Raw genomic sequence first — 20,898 nt, 5'->3', positions numbered from 1 at the left:
CTGGACTTCTAGACTGTCCCCAGCCTGTTGCATGACTATACAGTTGGAAATTTACATAGTGCCAACATTTCCTTTCGCCTTAGGGGATGTTTTGTGGGGAAACTCAGAGGTTAATTTTCCTGCCTGCCTGGCTCCTTCCTCTCTGTTGCTTATAGGAGCAGAGGGTCAGGCCCTTGCCTTTACTACACAAGATGTACTGTAACTAGTAGGTGAACAGAAGTTCAGCTTAACTTTCTGATAACAATGTACTAATGCATAGCATTACCACATAACTTTACCAGTGCCAGCAGGGGGGAATGTGGATGATCTGCTTTTTGGGGAATGAGGAGGGTTCGTCTTTGACAATAAGTAAGTAAAATAACTTGTTTACAATCTTTCCTTTCCTTTCTTCTTTTATAGAACTATAGAGCAGATCCAGAAGAACTGTTCACAAAATTAGAACGCATTGGAAAAGGCTCATTTGGTGAAGTCTTTAAAGGAATTGATAATCGAACGCAGCAAGTGGTTGCTATAAAAATCATAGACCTGGAGGAAGCGGAAGATGAAATAGAGGACATACAGCAAGAGATTACTGTCTTAAGTCAGTGTGATAGTCCTTATGTAACAAAATACTACGGATCATATTTAAAGGTAACGTATACCGTTGCTCCAAGCTCCCTGGGAAAGTCTTATCCTGTCTTCTAATTGTTTTGAAAGCAGCAAATTTAAGAAAATTCAAACTTAAAGGAGTACTGTCCTGTCAACTTGAATTTTTTTGGAAAAAAGACTGAAAAAGTCGTTTTCTGGCAGTGGGCAGAGCACCTGATCAGTATTGTGCTGTGGGTCTTTTTCAGTGCTTTCATTCAGGTTTTCTGATTCTGCTGCCAGTGGTTTTTTTTAAGGGTCTTTTGGAATGTCCCAGAGCCACAGTAAAAAAAATTAAAAAGTGCTGGGGCTTGCCCCCTCCCAACGACTCTGAGTTGCCTACCGGTGTCTTCCCTTCCATTGCCCTGGGCAGGCAGCACCACAGCATTGACGCCTGTCCCCCCAGCCCCGTATACTTGTCTCTCTGCATGGCTGCTCCTGCTACAGGAGTTGGCTTTGAGACAGAAGATCTCTACTGCCTCACCCAGGCCAGGATCCCGGCTCCTGTGAAGGGAGCTGGGCAGAGGATCTCTCCTGCTCCTTTGCACTTGGCCTCTGGTATTATTTGCCCCATATAGAGGTCTCTCATTCCATGGCCCTGTAGGGGCTCTCTCAGATGTGTTCCTTCTCTCCCCAAGCCGTTTGCTCATTTGGTCTGGTGCTCGGGAAGAAAAGATGCCCTCATAGGCAAAATTTTGATGCTACAGAAGCTCTGCTATTACAGGTAAATACTCATCAAGGTTTTAGGTCGAGTGTGTTAGGACGAGTGTGTACATGAGTAGTGTGTGGGTGCTGTTTTCAGCTAGTGCATGAGACAGGAAGTGACCATTAGCAAAACAGTAGAACTGCCTATACACCCAGTGCTGTCAAATGCACAAAATAAGCAAACTAAGGGAAAGTTAGGGAAATCTCTCTTCTGCTTACTTTTCAGTTTTACTAAATGTTACTTAGTGACCTATCAGGTACAAAATTTTTAGACAGAAATGTGATTGATTGTTTTTATGTTACCAAGATCCTTTTTAAGACTGAAGCCATTGGCAGCATTCTAAAGGAGTGCTCTTTTTAGTAAAGCCAGCAGGTTAGCTCAGGCTCTGTTTAGGGCATTCTTGAAATTCAGATTGTTCCAAAGACAGTAACTGGTTTCTTCAAGATGTTGCACTATTGCATGAGCTCTGTCTCTTTAAGAGCATTGATATAGAAGTAGGTTATTTGGAGAACTAGTTCTAATGTAGTATTCAGCTTTTCTCTTTTGGTTTAAGTTGCCAAAACATCCTAATCTAACTTATCTACTAAATGCCTACGGCTTTTAAAAATTGTGTACTCCAAGGGTCTGGTGCTCGGTTTGACCCACATATAAAGCCATGGAAGCTTTGTTGTTTCCTTGGCTGCTCCCTATTCCATGGCCTTGCTTCCCCCATCAGAAGTGGAGATACAACGTCAGTGATGGTTTTCTTCAGCTGCCTTGTTCTACCTTGTTCTTAAAGGGTGTAATTACTGGTGTATGGCAATAAGGCTCCGAGGAGGAGCTGAGCTTGCCCACTCATGTTCTGTTGTCTTAGCAGCAGCAGGTTCTTCCCCAACTGGCTGTGAATCGGGCTGGGAAACCCCCATTAGAGCAATTTTATGGGTACTGCTATAGCAATCTGCCCCCGATTCCTTATTTCCCTATGCATACCTATGTCCGGAGTGTCATCCAGCCATGAATCTGTCAGACTTAGCCTTCTGAGTTTTAGGCACCCAGAAGGCCGGATATTTGCCCTGAGGAGCAAACAGATAAAGATAAGTGTGTTGGTGAAAATCCTCTACTTTTGAGTTGTCAGATATCTCCATGGTGCATAGTTTTCACAAACTCTAAACACAGAAATAATTTACTTAAAAAAAAAAAAAAAAAGTTAGTTTTGTAAGCCGTGGATTTGAAAGAGTGTGGAGAGCTGTCTCTTTTTGTACTCATGCTGGTTTTTAAAAAAGTAGGTATTAGGAAAAAAACAGACCCCAGATCTGGGAAAGCTAAATGTGATTTATACCTTCTGTATTCATGAGCTGCTGCTGCTTCTTTTTTTTTTTTTTTTTTTTATTAAATGTAGGCACACCCATCAGTAGCCTTGAAGGGTCTAACTCAAACTTGTCCTAGGCATTGTTACTCAAATCTTTCACACTTTAGTATCTTCCTCTTTTCACACAGTAGTATGAAGGTCAGGGGGGAATCTTCCCTCAATGCTCTAGCAGTTGTAAACTTTTGGCTGGAACTAGCTTAATATTTTTATTCAAAAAATTCCTGGCAAATACAGAAGTACCATTGTGGCAATATTTTCCACTCCAGCATGAGGTGCCTTCAGTTTTCCATTACTATAATGACTCAGTAAATTCTGAAGTCTTTTAAAGCTTAATCCTAGCCTTATAGCTGCTTTTCAGACTTCCCAAATTCTCTTCAGGAAAAAATAAACTTCTCTATATTGTCTGGAGGGTTTTTTGTAGTTTGGTTACTGTCTAGCTTCTTCTTGAGAAATTCCTTTAAGAATGGGGTCAACAAAGATTTTTCTCCTCCAGCTTGACTAGCATGTTCAGTCGCTTCACGGGCTGACTGCTTCCTGCAGTTAGATGAGTAAATACATCCACATATGTGAGAGAGAGAGAGACTGTTACCTCAAAGGGACTCTGTCAATACAGTTTGTTTTTAAAATTAACACATTTCAGAAGAAAAACTCTGATAGGATCCCTTTAAATGATGTCTTGGTTTAGAAAAAAAAATTAAGGGTTTTGTTACTCCCCAACTACTAATTACAGGGATCTTTTCAGCAGGAGACAGAAAGTTACTGACTACCCAAGGAAGTAGTGGCATAGAGTGGGCACAGTGTTGCCAAATGGAGTAAACATTTTTTGCTACGTTTTAGTAATTACAGGCGTTTTTAGAAGGAAATGGGATACTGATATCTTTTTTAATGACTTGGTATCTGCCACAGATCATTGTCTTATTCCAACAATGGTTATTGCGCCAGAAAAACCTTAGTGAGATGGTGCTTTTCTGGTGCTTTAGATAGCTGTGCCGGGAAACTGAGACATAGTAAAATGCTTGTGGTTTTAAACTAAAAAGGATTTTTTATATAAAGATATAAACAAACCTTAAAGCAATGTAAATATGTTTTAACACCTCTTGTTGCAACAAGGGTGATATACTGGCTCCATGGAAGCCAGTGAGGCAAGGATTTCACCCAAAGCGCTGAAATAACATTATCACAAGAATCTGTATTGATGAAAAATGTATTCATTTTGTATTTAGAGATCAGCAGAAATAATCCTGGAAACAGAAGTTTTATTTTGGATCTTAAGCTTTAGCGCTATATTTGTGTTCTTACTAAACGAAAATATTGAATTCCCCTTACCCCCAAGCTTGCTGTTTTCTTCTAAATCCAGAAAAAAAGACTAAATTGACCATTATTCGAGTTCCCTAATAAAGAGAATAATGCCATCGTGTATCCAGTCTCTGACTGGTGAAGGTTCTGAATACGTGGGTGTCCAGTAGAACCATAGAGGGTAGGGTCTTTCTAGCCAATCCACCTTCCTTCAAGTCATGCCTACGAACTAGATGGTAATCTAAACTGGTTTCTGTTTTTAAATGTGATTTTTTTCCTTCCTAAACGTGAAAACTGCTGACATTAGAAGTCCCTTGTATGTTGGGGTTTGTCTCTATTAAAAAGCTTGCACCAATTAAACTGAAGTGTTTTAAAAACTGCTGTGAACACTCCTAATGTAGATATATTTAAACTGGCCTAATTCACACTTCAACTGGTTCAGCTTAGTTCAGTAATACAGACCAGGTCTTGGTCCCTAGATGCTATTTGAAAAATGTTGCAAATGACATACACAAGGGTCCTAACACTTCATGGGCTCGCTGTCACTTCCATTCGTATAGAAAAAGGGGAATTGAGTCTGGGCAACTGGGATTAAGGGTGAGAGAAGTAACTGCAGATGAGTTCCCTTTTTTCAGAGAACACAGAATTTTGCCTTTGTCCTGCAACTTTGTGTGATAGCTTTTTTAAAAAGCAGGTTTATTATAAGCAATTTATATCATATAGATCAGTTTGGCATGTTGACAAATACAGTATCAATTATTCCTTGAAACACAGCATATTGGAACTGTCAATTGAGTTTAGCATATGAAGAAAAACATAACACGAAAAAATTTTGAAATTAACAAGATGTGTGCTAACTGTGGGGGATTTATTTTTAATCCTTCTCACGTCTCATCCTCCGTGTACTTAGATTTTAAGCTTTTCAAAACAGGCATCTTCTCTTCTGCACTGGATCCTTTACAGTGTGTGTTTTTGTAGCTCGGGAGGCCGAACCAGACCTGTGACTGACAGGAAGGGAGTGGCCCAGCCTCTGCCTGCGCTGCTGGTTTTATCTTGTTAGCTGCAATTAGGTTTTTCCAGATTCTTCCTGCTGCAGAGCAGAAACTGAAACAAAAATGGGTGTCTTTATTCATACTGTCCGACTTACTGTATTTTAAACTTTTGCTGGGCTATGTAGACTCTTTCTATAAGCTCCTCTTATACTGAGTTAACTGGCTGCACACGGTCTACAGCTTGCATATCTGACTGTAAGTACGGACAGATGACCACCAGGAGTACTACATGTCTTGTTTTTAAACTTGTCTAACTGTTAGACATTTTAGTCTTTAAAACTATGAGTACAAGATAAGCTCTGCTTCCTTAGTGACTCTTGAGCTGAAATTGAATCCAGTTTCCAGACATTGTGACAAAGGAGCAGACCCTTAAACAACCCAAAATTTTTGAAGTAGAAACAGTTGTCTTCATCTGTGGGGTTACTTACTAATTTTCCTTGAAACATGGAGAAAAACTTCTAGTTGCTATTGAGTTAACCGTAACTATTTGAAATCCTAGCTGTTTTTATTAAACTTTCAGTGGTGCCCGCATTGTCCTTTGAAAGTTTGAACTAATCTCTAACAATGATGAGCGAGGTCATTAGTCTGTCCCTAATGTATCTAGGATGACTTAATATCATTTACGCAACTACTGCATTGTAATGAAGACGCAGAATAAAAGTTGTGCACTTTCATAACGACTTTCTCACTTTCTGATCCATGAATGCTTAATTGTGCAGCCTCCCTGCTGTATTAACAAAGTTTTTACATGTAATAAGTTTTTTAAATTTGTAGTATAATTTTATCCCTTTATATGATAGTGTAGAGTAGATTACAGGGGTTGGATTTGTCTGGTAACCAGTACTTTCATTGCATTATAAAAAAGAGAGATTCAAGCACTTACAATTGTAGAGAGAACCTTCCAAAGTGGACAGTGTAAAACAGTGCAGTGAAAGCTGCCTGATAGGAAGACAACTGAAAAATAGACAGCTGAGAGATGTCTGTCATCTCAGTGAGGCTTTTTCTGAAGCCTGATCATTCAAATGTCAAAATTATAAACTATCACTTCCAATCAAAGCCTGCAAGAAAGGGATAATAGTCCTATAAGAGCTGCAAGTCTGCATGTAGCATCATCTTAGCAATACAAGCAGATGAAGCTTGGGAGAGTAGCTCCACTTATTTTCAGTCTGACCCTGTAGATATAAATCTTCTCTGGAGCTAGATGATTATAAAATATTTACTTGATGGTGTTTCTCCTCCTCACCAACCCTCATGCTGGAAGCTAGAAATCAAATGTTTGATTCTGTAGTTCCTATCATGGCCAACACTTACTCATTTTTATTCGAGACTAAGACCAGCTTTATGTTATCTGCAGTTAATACTGGTTTAATTTGTAGTATTCTTATTTACACTTGTTAGCACCCAGAGACTCCAGTCACAATTGAGACCTCATTGTACTAGGTGCAGTATAAGAACATACAAAGACACACCTCTTGCCCCACAGCATGTGCATATGCATGCTCTTTCTATATTTCTATATTTTCTTGGCCTAAAATAGCTGGAAAGAAGGATTCTCGCATGCCTGGGTGAAAATTAGACATGCTCAGTTATACTGTATAGTAGCGATTTCTTTGAGACATTATTTTAAAAACAGAGCACTTATTCATTTTTGCTGTTCGGTGTTTTCAAATAGCAGTAAAATCCATCCAAACATACCTGTGAGACCACAGTGTTTGCCTGAAATTTGAGTTCATTACAAGTTTTTCCCAACTTACATAAAGTTGGGCTTTATGAATAGTGCTAAAATTAGCGAGCCCTTCCCTGCTGATCTCATAATATTGGAATAGACTCATAACATAAATGCTGGTTGTTTTTTTTTTAATTCAGTATGTCTTAACAAAATGTACCCTGTTCAGTAACTGGACATGGTGCATTCAAAAACTGCACCTTTATTTGCTTGTTGGGTTTCCTTTAGATATTTATCAATATTCAGGAAATGGAGCAAGGGAAAAGCCAACAGAGAGCATAGAAAGGCTTTTGAAAGTAATGATATCATAAGCTGGGCTAGTGCTAGTAAATGAATTCCTTGAGATCTACACAGCATACTGTAATATTGTAAATTGACTTATTTTTGTTGTTTTCTTACTAATGGTGTGGTTTTTTAATCCGAATGTAGTGGGTATCTTCTTCACCACCCCAATATTTACAAGAACTGCAGCCCATAGAATTTGCTCATATCTTAACACTTGAGTCTTTTTTTCAGGGAAGTGTAGGAAAAAATTGAATTAAATGTGTTTGAAATTGTATGTTAGTAGATCTGACATCAGATTCTTGCTCTTTATATGAACCAACCATCTTCTGAAACTACAGACTAAGGGCTACCTCAGCATCCACAAATGATTGTCTTAAGAACTTCTGACTTCCTGTACATGGAACTTCAGAGTGATTACTCAATATTGAAGAATCTGGTACTGTAATACATGGACATCTTAACCCATTAAAAGCCAAGAATTTCTAGGCTATCACCAAAATTTATGAACTGGGAGTTGAGGATGAAATGGGCCTTCAGCTGGTGCTAGTGGGGTCTGCTCGGTTGCTGAGAAGCAAGTTCTCAAGAATGCACAAATGAAAGGTGTACCTTAATATTATTATATTTGACCTCTGAATGGACTCTTTATCTTGAACTGTATGTAAACAATTATTTGCCTTGGTCTAAGGTCCAGGATTAGTTTTCTCCTGGATCACATTATGTAGAACTGCTCTGCATTACAGTAGGAGAGCCACTTACGCAGTGCCAGAATGACTTTCCTGTGGGAATGTCTCAGATATGCTAGGCACTGTATAAAGATGTAGGAAGAGACGAGCTCATCTTCAAAGCGTTTAGGTACATTATTTAGCTACTGGTGTTCTCTCTGGTTGAAGGCTCTTTTCTACATCAGAGTGCACATGAGCCGTACAGCAATAGCCAAGCAATGCACAAGAAAATTGTTTCTGGTGAGCCTATTTCAGATGGCACCAATAGTTCTTAGCTGCTGAGAACTAAGATATCTCATTTGTTGCCAAACCTGACCACTACGTTGGAGCACAGAAGACTTAGTTGTCTGATTTGCTTTACAGATGACTGGATCCATCTGAAGCAACAGTTTTTAGTCCGTGGCTTACTGGTGTACCTGCATCTGGCAGCGACATCCACTTGTTGCTGTTTACAAGGGCATGCTCAATCTCTCAACTTCTGTGGAAGGGGTTTTTGAGAGTCATGCAGAATATAGCACTCAAATGGGATTTTTACTTTTGTGTACTGACTGAATGTATACAAAAACACACTGTTTGAATCTAATTTGAATGACAGTAACCATGTCAGAGTCACAAAAATACTCAACCTTTGTAATTCCTTGCAATTCAATATGTGGTTTTTGACTCAAGTGATATATTTCAATAAATTTCATTCAAGTGTGTGCTGCAAATGTGTGTGATCCTTTTATTGTCATGTTACTAATTTTTAGTGCAAAAGCCTAGAACTGAAAAGAAGTGGATATTTTAGCTTAATTCTGGTGGTGCTGAAAAAGATTTTTAAAAATGTTTTCCTGTTTGTTAAACCACATTGCTTCAGCTAATAGGACCGTAGATATCAAATATGAAAAGTTACTATTGTGCTCTAGAAATAGAAATAAAATTAATTTTCTTTGGTAGCCTGAGCATTCTTGTAGGAAATGCTACTGCCTGTTAGGGTCTCTTGCCAAAGATAATGAAGAATAACTTTATAGTTACTGGACTGTTGCATTTGGGGAGGGGTCTGTTGTTTAGGTACACTGTGTTAATAGTACCTTGAAATAAGTGATAGTGTTTTCCAGTGCAGTAAAAATAATTCTTTACAACGTTCAAACCATTTTATATGTCTAGTCTCTCACCATATTTCTTTATTTATAGGGCACAAAGTTATGGATAATAATGGAATACTTGGGTGGAGGATCAGCTTTAGATCTTGTAAGTATTATAATTAAGTGCAGCTTGTTGGCTTCTTAAAGTAGTACTTAAACTATTTTTCTTATTAAGCAGAGGAACCTAATAATACTTGAAGAGTGTGGTCCCTGTTGGAAAAAGTAATCTGTCATCTCAATTCCAAAGTGGTGGTCTAGTGAAGAAAAATGTGTCTTTAACTAAAGATTATTTAGATGTTGGCTGTTTGTGCTCATCTTTGGGTTCATATCCACTCTCGTTCTTTATGCCAGCAGTCAGCGTTTATGTTTATTCAGTTGTGCATTTGTATATCTTCTTACGAAGTTTGGACTCTGGAGGTAGTTAACGTTGTTTTAGTCCTGCTGTATGACATTCCTAAAAGTGTGAATATGTGCACTGGTTATGCTAAATGACTTTTCCTACTCAATGAGTTTGCATTAAGGTTTGTTATTTCACTGTCTCTAAATGCTGAGAAACGGTGTAAAGTTTCGTAACTTACCATATCATTTTTTTTTAAATTGGTTTTATTAGGAAAATTTTTATCCTTGCTTCCTTTTTTCAAAGCAGAATATTTATTACACTTCAGTACATAAAATGTTTCTTTTGGAGTGGGTCTCAGGAATGTTGTGTGCACACAGAGTGTAGTTAATATTAAATGGTAAAACTGAGTTGGGTTTTCTGTTTTCAACAGTTTAAATTTAAACATACAAAGTGCCTTTTTCTTAAGATAGATGTAGCAGTCATGAAAGAAGCAGCTTAGGAGGTGGGAGAGGAGCACAATCCTCTGTGTGGCAATGTGTGGTTTCCCCAGTAGAGCTGTACCTCAGCTGCAAACTTGAGAAGACCTGCCCTTTCTTGTAAGATAATAGAGCCACAGTGCTTCTGCTTCTTAGGCTCTGGAATTCGAGGACCAATTCTGTAGTACCGTAGATCATTTTTTTTCCAGATGTTCATTACAAAGCGGGCGTGTGCTTAACTTTTTTACAAGTGGTCCCTGTGACTTTTTATTTAAACTTGTTTATGGAATTCTGAGGTAATAGCTCAACAACTAGAACAAAAAAACGTAGTGAAAGTCTCAGTGAACAATTGCCCAGAGCTCTGGAACTAAGCTGTTTGTTAACCAAAAAAAAAAGACACTTTTAGCCATTGTGGTGGTTTGAGAAATTTTTCAAAAGTGTGAGCCAGGTGTAAATGGATGCATTGTTTGTGGAATCTGCAGAAATCATGAAACAGCCCTCACTTTCCCCATTGGCAAAATCTCCACTTACCCTCTACAACCTTTTCTACAATATGGTGATGTAAAAAAATCTGCAACAAATTAAAAACATTGGGACAATGAAATTAATGGAATTGAATATCAAAATAAATAATGCAAAGCCTGTACTATTTGTAGTAGTTTTTCATGTTTAAGTGGATTGTAAAAGGTAAAACCTCAGGTTCTTTGATGGGGTACAGAATTTCTAGTTTGTAAGTGCTGCAGAAACCAGGAACTTTTGCAGTTAACACCAGTTTTCAAAGTAGTCCGTGGCTGGGTGTGGGGAGTCTTGTCTACTGTATAGACCCTTTTACCATTTAAACATTCTTTAAGTTATGTAGCAGTATTACTGTGAGCGTTACCAACCTGCTAGTATCCATTCCTGCAGTACCTGTGTCCCAGTATGTTTAATCTACATATATAATGAATCTTTTCATCTTGTGCACTCTGTTAAAGACACTTCCTATAGCAAAAAAGTTGAAGTTTCAAACGTACTGTAACTGCATTTTAATAAATGACAAGGCAGGGATTAAGGATAAGATCATGAGTATTGTTTTAATTTTAATGTTTCCCTCTAAAGCTACGGGCTGGTCCGTTTGATGAATTCCAGATTGCTACTATGTTAAAGGAAATCTTGAAAGGTCTAGACTACCTACACTCGGAGAAGAAAATTCACAGGGATATAAAAGGTGCATAAAACTTTAAATATTAACTTAATGTCTTTTAAAGTAATAGGAGCAGTGTGATAAACTACATTTGACTTCACCTCTTTTCCGTTCCCTCCACCCTCCAGCTGCCAATGTCTTGTTGTCAGAGCAAGGAGATGTTAAACTTGCTGATTTTGGAGTTGCTGGGCAGCTGACGGATACACAAATTAAGAGGAATACCTTTGTAGGCACACCATTTTGGATGGCCCCTGAAGTTATACAGCAGTCGGCTTATGACTCAAAAGTAAGTATTACTATAGAAATTGTTCTCTTATAAAGGCAGCTTCAGAAGAAATTAGCTTGACTTCTGCTTTTTGGCTAGATCAGTCTTGGTAAAGTACCCTTTAAGCTACAGAGAGTTTTGAATTGTGTGTAAATTACAAATCATTTAGTCATATTATATTTTACTATAGAACTATAATAGTCATGTGACTGACTTCTTCATTTTATTTCCACACACCGTAATGACAAGTAGGTGTTTGTGTAAGCACTTACTTCACATCTTTTCATAGCTTGAGTGATAGACCTATGAGATTATGGAAAGTTTGCCAGTGACTAACTTATATAAAATGGTCAAAGAAAGCACGTGGAAACCTCCAGGTAAACTCTGTATACTGCATAAATAAAGACGGCACAGTCCTACCTCTGCAAAAGTGTGAGAGCTCTAGTAGGGCTCATGAAAAGCCACCAAGTGAGTTGGAAATTGTATTTTAGATTAATTTCTTTGGCGCAAATCCCCCCAGGATACTGTCAAGGTGCGAGATGTTTTTGTTTCCATTCCGTGCTCTATTATTGCTGTTGCAATCTAAAGGGAAACTTTCAAAGATTTAAAAATGACCAGTGAGAACCTGCTTTTCAAAAGGAGCAGAGTGAAAAACGGTGACTGAGAATTTACTGCTCCATTAGCTTCTAAAGGCATTGCAGTCTTTGCAGGAGTTTCCAGAGTGCAAGTGTATATCCATGTGTACATCCATGACTAGATGACCTAATAGAGCTCTTCTGTCTCTATTGTCTCTGGTTCTGTGTCCTATATCGCTATGCCTGGGACATTCTGGGAAACTTTACCACTTTCAGCATAAATTTCCTGACCCTTGTGTTTTTTATATTCATCACCTTTATGCTATGTTAACAGTGTATAACATATGTGTACAGTAAGCATGTTTAAAGAGATATATGTAATTATTGCGCTGTCAGGAGCTCTTACAGAACTCTTCTTTTTTTATTGGCTCTAGTATAGAATTCAAACAATAATCTGTGACACCTCAGTCTTCAGCTTTGTATTCAGTGAGAATAAAACTCTTTATTTCATTCCCCCAGGCTGACATTTGGTCTTTGGGAATTACTGCTATTGAACTAGCCAAAGGAGAGCCACCCAACTCTGACATGCATCCGATGAGAGTTCTGTTTCTTATTCCAAAAAACAATCCTCCAACTCTATTAGGAGAATTCAGCAAACCTTTTAAAGAATTTATTGATGCATGTCTGAATAAGGACCCAACATTTGTGAGTATATCTCTCATCTGTGTCGTCTTAATGCTTGCAAAGCTCTTTGGCTGTGAAATATACTACATAGGTGATGGGTGTAACGTGAGAGCCTGTGACTTTGTATGCTTCTCTATTGCAAGAGGGAGTGGAGTACCTTGTTGCTACTTAGACCTTACTCCTCCTCCCCATGGAGGTGTTGAGATGACTAAAGGGAATTGATGATCGGCTCCAGAGACAGCTTCCTAAAGCACAGAAAGAAGTAGTATAATGCAGGTTTCAGAGTGGCAGCCGTGTTAGTCTGTATCCGCAAAAAGAAAAGGAGTACTTGTGGCACCTTAGAGACTAACAAATTTATTTGAGCATAAGCTTTTGTGAGCTACAGCTCACTTCATCGGATGCATGCAGTGGAAAATACAGTGGGGAGATTTTATATACACAGAGAACATGAAACAATGGCTGTTACCGTACACACTGTAACAAGAGAGATCAGGTAAGGTGAGCTATTACCAGCAGGAGGGGGGGGGGGGGGCGGGGGAAACCTTTTGTAGTGATAATCAGGGTGGGCCATTTCCAGCAGTTGATAAGAACATGTAAGGAACAGTAGGGGAGGAAAATAAACATGGGGAAATAGTTTTACTTTGTGTAATGACACATCCACTCCCAGTCTTTCTTCAAGCCTAAGTTAATGGTGTCCAGTTTGCAAATTAATTCCAGTTCAGCAGTCTCTCGTTGGAGTCTGTTGCTGTCGTCATCATGAATAGGTCAGAATATGAACAAGAGGCTGCTAGGCAGCTCTCCAACACCACTTTCTGCAAGCCATTGGCCTCTGGTCCCACTGAGGGTTACCAAAAGAAACTACGCCATCTGCTCAAGAAACTCCCTGAAAAAGCACAAGAACAAATCTGCACAGACACACCCCTAGAACCCCGACCAGGGGTATTCTATCTACTACCCAAGATCCATAAACCTGGAAATCCTGGACATCCCATCATCTCAGGCATTGGCACCCTGACAGCAGGATTGTCTTGCTATGTAGACTCCCTCCTCAGGCCCTATACTACCAGCACTCCCAGCTATCTTCAAGACACCACTCACTTGAGGAAACTACAGTCCATCGGTGATCTTCCTGAAAACACCATCCTGGCCACTGTGGATGTAGAAGCCCTCTACACCAACATTCCACACAAAGATGGACTACAAGCCGTCAGGAACAGTATCCCCGATTAATGTCACGGCAAACCTGGTGGCTGAATTTTGTGACTTTTTCCTCAACCATAACTATTTCACATTTGGGGACAATGTATACCTTCAAATCAGCGGCACTGCTATGGGTACCCGCATGGCCCCACAGTATGCCAACATTTTTATGGCTGACTTAGAACAACGCTTCCTCAGCTCTCGTCCCCTAATGCCCCTACTCTGCTTGCACTACATTGATGACATCTTCATCATCTGGACCCATGGAAAAGAAGCCCTTGAGGAATTCCACCATGAATTCAACAATTTCCATCCCACCATCAACCTCAGCCTGGTCCAGTCCACACAAGAGATCCACTTCCTGGACACTACAGTGCTAATAAACGATGGTCACATAAACACCACCCTATACCGGAAACCTAAGGACTGCTATGCTTACCTACATGCCTCCAGCTTTCATCCAGACCATACCACAAGATCCATTGTCTACAGCCAAGCTCTACGATACAACCGCATTTGCTCCAACCCCTCAGACAGAGACAAACACCTACAAGAGCTCTATCAAGCGTTCTTACAACTACAGTACCCACCTGCTGAAGTGAAGAAACAGATTGACAGAGCCAGAAGAGTTCCCAGAAGTTACCTACTACAGGACAGGCCCAACAAAGAAAATAACAGAACGCCACTAGCCATCACCTTCAGCCCCCAACTAAAACCTCTACAACCTATCCTGAAGGACGACCCATCGCTCTCACAGATCTTGGGAGACAGGCCAGTCCTTGCTTACAGACGGCCCCCCAACCTGAAGCAAATACTCACCAGCAACCACATAACAGAACCACTAACCCAGGAACCTATCCTTGCAACAAAGCCCGTTGCCAACTGTGTCCACATATCTATTCGGGGGACACCATCATAGGGCCTACTCACATCAGCCACACTATCAGAAGCTCTTTCACCTGCACATCCACCAATGTGATAGATGCCATCGTGTGCCAGCAATGCCCCTCTGCCATGTACATTGGCCAAACTGGACAGTCTCTACGTAAAAGAATGAATGGATACAAATCAGACGTCAAGAATTATAACATTCAAAAACCAGTCGGAGAACAATTCAGTCTCTTGGGTCACTCGATTACAAACGTAAAAGTGACAATTCTTCGACAGAAAAACTTCAGAAGCAGACTCCAACGAGAGACTGCTGAATTGGAATTAATTTGCAAACTGGACACCATTAACTTAGGCTTGAAATAAAGACTGGGAGTGAATGTGTCATTACACAAAATAAAACTATTTCCCCATGTTTATTTCCTTCCCCCGCCCCCACGGTTGCTCACATGTTCTTGTCAACTGCTGGAAATGGCCCACCTTGATTATCACTACAAAAGGTTTTGGTTCCCCCCCTCACCCCCCGCTGTTAATAGCTCACCTTACCTGATCACTCTTGTTACAGTGTGTATGGTAACGCTCATTGTTTCAATTTCTCTGTGTATATAAAATCTCCCCACTCTATTTTCCACTGAATGCATCCGATGAAGTGAGCTCTAGCTCACGAAAGCTTATGCTAGTATAATGCAGTATCTCTGGAGAGGAGGAAGCATGGGCCAACCTTGAATGATACCCCAGCAAGACTTACACTAAAATATATTTATTCTGGTTACAAACCTCATTGAATTGGAGAAGTATCATCAGTCAGCTTTGTCTAGGTGTCTGTTATCTAATACAGAAATCACTAATTGATCAATTCTGTAGCTGTTGTATGGGGTGATCATAGTCTTAGAGGATTATAAATGTAGGTTGTGTTGGCTTCTTAAAAGCTCCTGTTACTATATGGATGTTTGGTTCTGGGCTGGACCAAGGAGGAGATGTTTTTAAATAACATTTAAAATCACAACAACTTTATGTAGGATAAGTGTAAATATCTTTGTGGTTTGTTTTTTTTTTTATAGCGCCCGACTGCAAAGGAACTCCTGAAACACAAATTCATTCTGAAAAATGCCAAGAAGACTTCTTATCTGACAGAACTTATTGACCGGTTTAAGAGATGGAAGGCAGAAGGGCACAGTAGTGATGAATCGGATTCAGATGGTTCTGATTCGTACGTGTGTTTTAGTATGGCTTTTCTGAACATTACTAATGCAGTAGTGTTTCATTTGTATGTTGAGTTATAACTCACTGCTCTTGTTGTGCTATGCTACAATCGTTCTCGAGCTTGTGCGTTAGCAGCAGCCTTGCATGGAACTCTGCTCTCAAACTAGAGCCTATAATGTGATTTGCTTGTGTACTAGCCTTCCGATCTCTGTGGACTTAAATTCCAGTTCTGCTGCTGTGACAAGCATGTCATGTCTTAGTCTTGCCCCTAGCGTACACTTTGCCCTTGCTACCAAAGTACCAAACAGTTTGGTACAACCATCCGTTTCTGCTCAGGAGAGCCCCCCAGGGTTGAATTAGATGTTGCGGGCCAGGATTGCCGTGTGTCTGGAAACCTGCCCAGCCCTCACCTGTCCAATGTCTGTAAGTGTTCCATTTCCTGGACATCAAATCATTGTCTCATGTAACTGTAACCACATTTATTGGGCCACATAAGACAATGTCCTTGTCCCATAGAGCTTGCAGTTTGAGTTGTGACACGAGAGGGGAAAACGTGGTAGGGGGAGATGAGTTAGAACTATAAGATCTTGTAAAGTTCACTTAATTTATTTAACAATAAAGGTTCAATAGACATGAACTTTTAAGGCAGATGAAATTAACCATGCAGTTTCATTTGCATGCTCGTTACCTGGGCTAGTTAAGTTTGTGTTTTTGACCACTATCGTTGTAGAAGGTATCCTTGTGATTCTCTTTAGGGAGTCCAGCAACAAGGAGAATAATTCTCATCCTGAGTGGAGTTTTACTACAGTTCGAAAGAAGCCAGATGCAAAGAAACTGCAGAATGGAACAGTATGTACAATCTGAAGAGTTTTTTATTCTTAGAGCTGATTGGAAGCTGTTGACTTTTGGCTTCAGTCCTTATTTTTATTTTTCATAAAATAGCACAAAAGTATCTGCTAGTAAAACCCCAAAATTAATTAATGGTGAAGTCCAGTGTCCATGGCAGCTTAGCTGTAGAGATAATACTGAGAGTTCATGGCACAATGTCTGTCTAGAGATATCTTAATTTTAAAGAATTACATAGAATTAATCTGACAGAGAAATGAACCATAATATAAAGTGGCATTGGTTCAGAAATATCATCAAGCATTTATTTCCAAACCACACTAGATTTGTTGAGGTAAAGTATGTCTTTTGTGATGTGTTGCAAAGGTTCTGTTAAATATCAAGTCTTTTAAAATGATGATGCAAGCATAAATATGATTGCTTTTATAAATACATATAGAATATATATATTATATTAAATATATATGTTTGCTAACTTTTAGGATCAAGACCTTGTGAAAACCGTGAGTTGTTTAACTATGATAATCACACCTGTGTTTGCTGAGGTAAGTCGTTAATTCAAAGATCTCTTTGAAATTTGCACAAGCATTTTATAAATCTTTAAGGTACATCTGTGTTGGTCTTTCACTCAGCTTAAACAGCAGGACATAAATAATACTAGCAGGAAGAAAGCAATTGAAGAACTTGAGAAGAGCATCACTATGGCAGAATCTACATGTCCAGGGATCACAGATAAGATGGTGAAGAAACTTATGGAGAAATTTCAGAAGTAAGTTGGGGTTTTTTTGGAGGCACGTGGGGGGTCATTTAAAAAAATATATTGTATGTAAACTACGTTAAAAATGTTACTTAGGTTGCAAAGTTCTGGTCTCAGATTAGGAAATGCCAGTGTTACAATTACACAGGCAATCTTAATTCTGCCCCATTGTGCATCCATCCTATGTACTCAATGAGACTAGTGTGCTGTGAAAATAATCTTATGCCATCCTGTAGTTAGACTTTATCATGTGCATGCGTGTAAGAGGGGACCTGACTCGGTTTGCCTTCCACCTCCCCCAAGCTCTCTGCCCCATGAGCTGGAGAAACTTCTACTGCATGTGGTGGCCCCTGAGGGAGGAATTGGCCATTGATGCTGTTTGCTGGGTGTGGAGGCTAGTTGGGGAGACCCCAGCCAGTTTGGCTCATTCCCCTAATCACCCTGTTAAAGCTGGTTGCAATTCAGAGGCAACAGTGTCTATCTTTATCTTTAGAATGTTTGTGATCAGTTGTTGTTTGGTCAAGCTACATAAACTCTTCGAGGAGGATGCAAGTGACCGACAAGAACTGGTGATTTTCAGCAGTTTTTATCTTAGCAAAACATGTACAGAATTTCAAGAAAAGACACGTCTGTAGCTTGAGGGCTTTGTGAAGGTGCTATATGTCCCCATTGATTTCTGTGTAACCCAATACAGTATAAAGAAAAGGAGTACTTGTGGCACCTTAGAGACTGACAAATTTATTTGAGCATAAGCTTTCGTGAGCTACAGCTCACTTCATCGGATGCTGTAGCTCACGAAAGCTTATGCTCAAATAAATTTGTCAGTCTCTAAGGTGCCACAAGTCCTCCTTTTCTTTTTGCGGATACAGACTAACACGGCTGCTACTCTGAAACCAATACAGTATAAGACAGTAGCATTTATATGTTGAAACGTTATTGCTATTTTAACAGACTGAGAGTAATCAAACACATTTATGATCGCTTATAATACATTGTTTAAGGTGGAATAATAGAATTTGGGTCAATTGTGTTTTCTTATCCAGTTTCATATAATTTGTTAGACATATTGCATTATATATAATCCCTAGACTGCAGTAAAAATGTACTGTTTATTCCCTTTGTCTGCCATCTTTACATGCTGAGCACCTCTCTATGCAAATACTCTCATTGAGATCAACGGAGAGAGTCTTCTCAGCGTGAACAACAGTGGCAAAATAAAGGGAGAATCTATTTGAGAACTTCATTTCTTTCTAGAAAACGTTTTAGCTATTGTAGTTACAAATAACACTTCCAGTTACTATAAATGAAAAATTAATGGTAAAAACAATTATTCTCTTTGTTCTTTATTTACACTGCAGTTTTAATGTAGACACTTCCTTGTTGAAGAGACATTTATAAACTTTAACAGGGGAGCAGATAAACCCTTGACTCATCTTTTAAAAAAAAAAAAAATTCACTGCATATTATTTCAAGGGTCTTCTATGAGAAACATTGCCCCTTGGGTTTTTTTCATATCTGTGTAGGCAATCAGGTTAAAAGCTAATGTTTCTGAGATAAGATTAATGCACTTACTTGTTAATAGCTTTATACACTGAAGTGTGGTTCATTCAGGTGCTGTGTACCAAGTTGGAATAAAGTGAATACAGTTCTTATTTGTGTATTTTTGTGTATAGGATTTCTGTTAATGACTCATCCTAAGAAACTTCCCATAAATGACTGCTGTTTCATATGGACCCAGTGAAACCCACCAAAACTACTTCAAGCTTGGCAGTGCTTAGCTCATGAGCTCCTTGTGCCTTTTGGATCTTTGCAACATATTGATGAGGAGGAGGACGATGATGATCAAGGATTTGGAAGACCCTACTTAACTATTTTGTGATGGTGTACATGGTTTTATATTTTCAGGAAATTATTTTGTAAAGAACAACTTTTAATATTGTAGTTTCATCTGTTTAATCAGATCAATGTTGAGGTGCAGTTTTGCTTTTAGATGTGGCCGTTACTTTAGTTAATAGGAAGTGCAAGTACAGTATGTTTTGATGCTTTTTGTTACTGTACATTGATGGGAACGTGCAGGTCTTTTGTATTCATAAGTTAAACTTTTGTAAATCACTAACAAGCTTCATAAATAGCTTTTTTCACAAGCCGATTCCAAACATGTAACTTAGTGGGTAGGATATTGCTGTAGCACCTGCTTTGATCACCATAGTTTTATCATACCCTAAAACTAAACCTGCAACAATATCTATTACACTTCTAAATTGGTACCGTATTTTAGGCAGCTCTATGATTATACACATTTGAGAGCAATATGTCAGTAGTTTGCAGGTGATATGTAGCAGCAGGTATATCCTGATGTACAGTAGATGTATTACCTTTTAGAACAGATTTAGAAGTAGTAATTAAATCTTATTCATCATGGTAGGAAATTTAAAGCAATACAGATGCGAGGGGCGGGGGGGAGGGCTTTGGCAATAATGGACAGAAATTGAAGTCCAGTTTAATTTAAATTTCTTTCTTTTGCGTATAAAAACAGCGCATTGTATGCTTGGGTGGGAGGTAGCCAGAGAGAAGTCGGGTGTCATGTGATAAATACCTCACAAGCAGGTATCCATATAACACCAGCGTTTTGGGTGGTGGTGGTGGTGTTTTCCTGTAAAATATTTATACACTTCTGTTCTTAAAGTACATTAAATGCAGTACATCAACATCATTTGTTTATAATTTTCTGAAAGTGTATTTTAAATATGTATTTACCAGTTAATATGCAAATAACTGAGTTATAGATATTCTTTCACAAAAAGGTCGTACTGTGCAGTACAGAATGATTTTTTCCCCTGAAGTAGGTAAGACTATAAAATTGCTTTCAGTTATATATTTATGGTACTGCTAGATGGGTAATATCCTTTTTTCTTTTCAACCCAGTATGTATATTATGCTGAAGTTTTGAACTGGGATTGTATGTCAGTACTTAGCTGTGGAACTGTTGGTGTAAATTTATTTTTGATAAAGGCTGGATGTGTTTATTTTATGGTTCCTGCACATTTTGTTTTTGCACAAAAGTCATTTTAAAGAAATCTGAAATCTATCTGCCAAATATTGGAAAAAGTAACGGTGTGCAAACAAATACTGCATTTTTAGTCAAAAGTTGCCATTACATCGTTTTTATATAAAGGACACTCGTGAGAGATGGTGGTTAGACATGCCAAGGACAATTATTTTCAATGGTGCCTACACTGTAAAAATTACTTTTAACTCCTTGTTTTAATTTTAAAGAAATGTTTCTGTTTAAAACTTTTCATCTGCTATATAACTGAAACTCAATTAGAATTTATATCTGAGAAAAAAGTCTGGAAATAGTTTTGAAAACAATAATGTTATGGATTAAATAAATATTTTTATAAGTGTAAAAGCAGCAAAAGTTGTATATACAGTTGATCTGAGGCTTTACAAAATAACTGCATCACAGATACAAATTGTAGTGCTCCTATAGCTTATGTAGTTGTTAGTCCTGTAAATCTGTTTATAGATGTAGCTTATTTCAATGTTTTGGGGTTTAAAATGGTTTAAAAATAAATATTTAAGTTCTGTAAACTTT

At 38.7% G+C, this 20,898-nt stretch overlaps 1 protein-coding gene across 1 annotated transcript in view; it reads left to right on the top strand.

Annotated features, from left to right (window-relative positions):
* Positions 1-20,898, top strand: part of STK26 (serine/threonine kinase 26) — a 54,959-nt gene extending 34,061 nt beyond the window's left edge. The window contains exons 3-12 of the mRNA XM_037908662.2: positions 400-630; positions 8,933-8,989; positions 10,798-10,906; positions 11,011-11,168; positions 12,242-12,427; positions 15,556-15,704; positions 16,453-16,546; positions 17,026-17,088; positions 17,176-17,312; positions 18,974-20,898. Of these exons, the coding sequence (XP_037764590.1) occupies positions 400-630; positions 8,933-8,989; positions 10,798-10,906; positions 11,011-11,168; positions 12,242-12,427; positions 15,556-15,704; positions 16,453-16,546; positions 17,026-17,088; positions 17,176-17,312; positions 18,974-18,998 (1,209 nt within the window). The 3' untranslated portion in view covers positions 18,999-20,898. The remainder of the gene's footprint in view (positions 1-399; positions 631-8,932; positions 8,990-10,797; positions 10,907-11,010; positions 11,169-12,241; positions 12,428-15,555; positions 15,705-16,452; positions 16,547-17,025; positions 17,089-17,175; positions 17,313-18,973) is intronic.

This window comes from Chelonia mydas, chromosome 9, assembly GCF_015237465.2.
Source record: "Chelonia mydas isolate rCheMyd1 chromosome 9, rCheMyd1.pri.v2, whole genome shotgun sequence".
NCBI classification, from domain to species: Eukaryota; Metazoa; Chordata; order Testudines; family Cheloniidae; genus Chelonia; species Chelonia mydas.
This window is presented reverse-complemented; position numbering and strand designations above follow the sequence as displayed.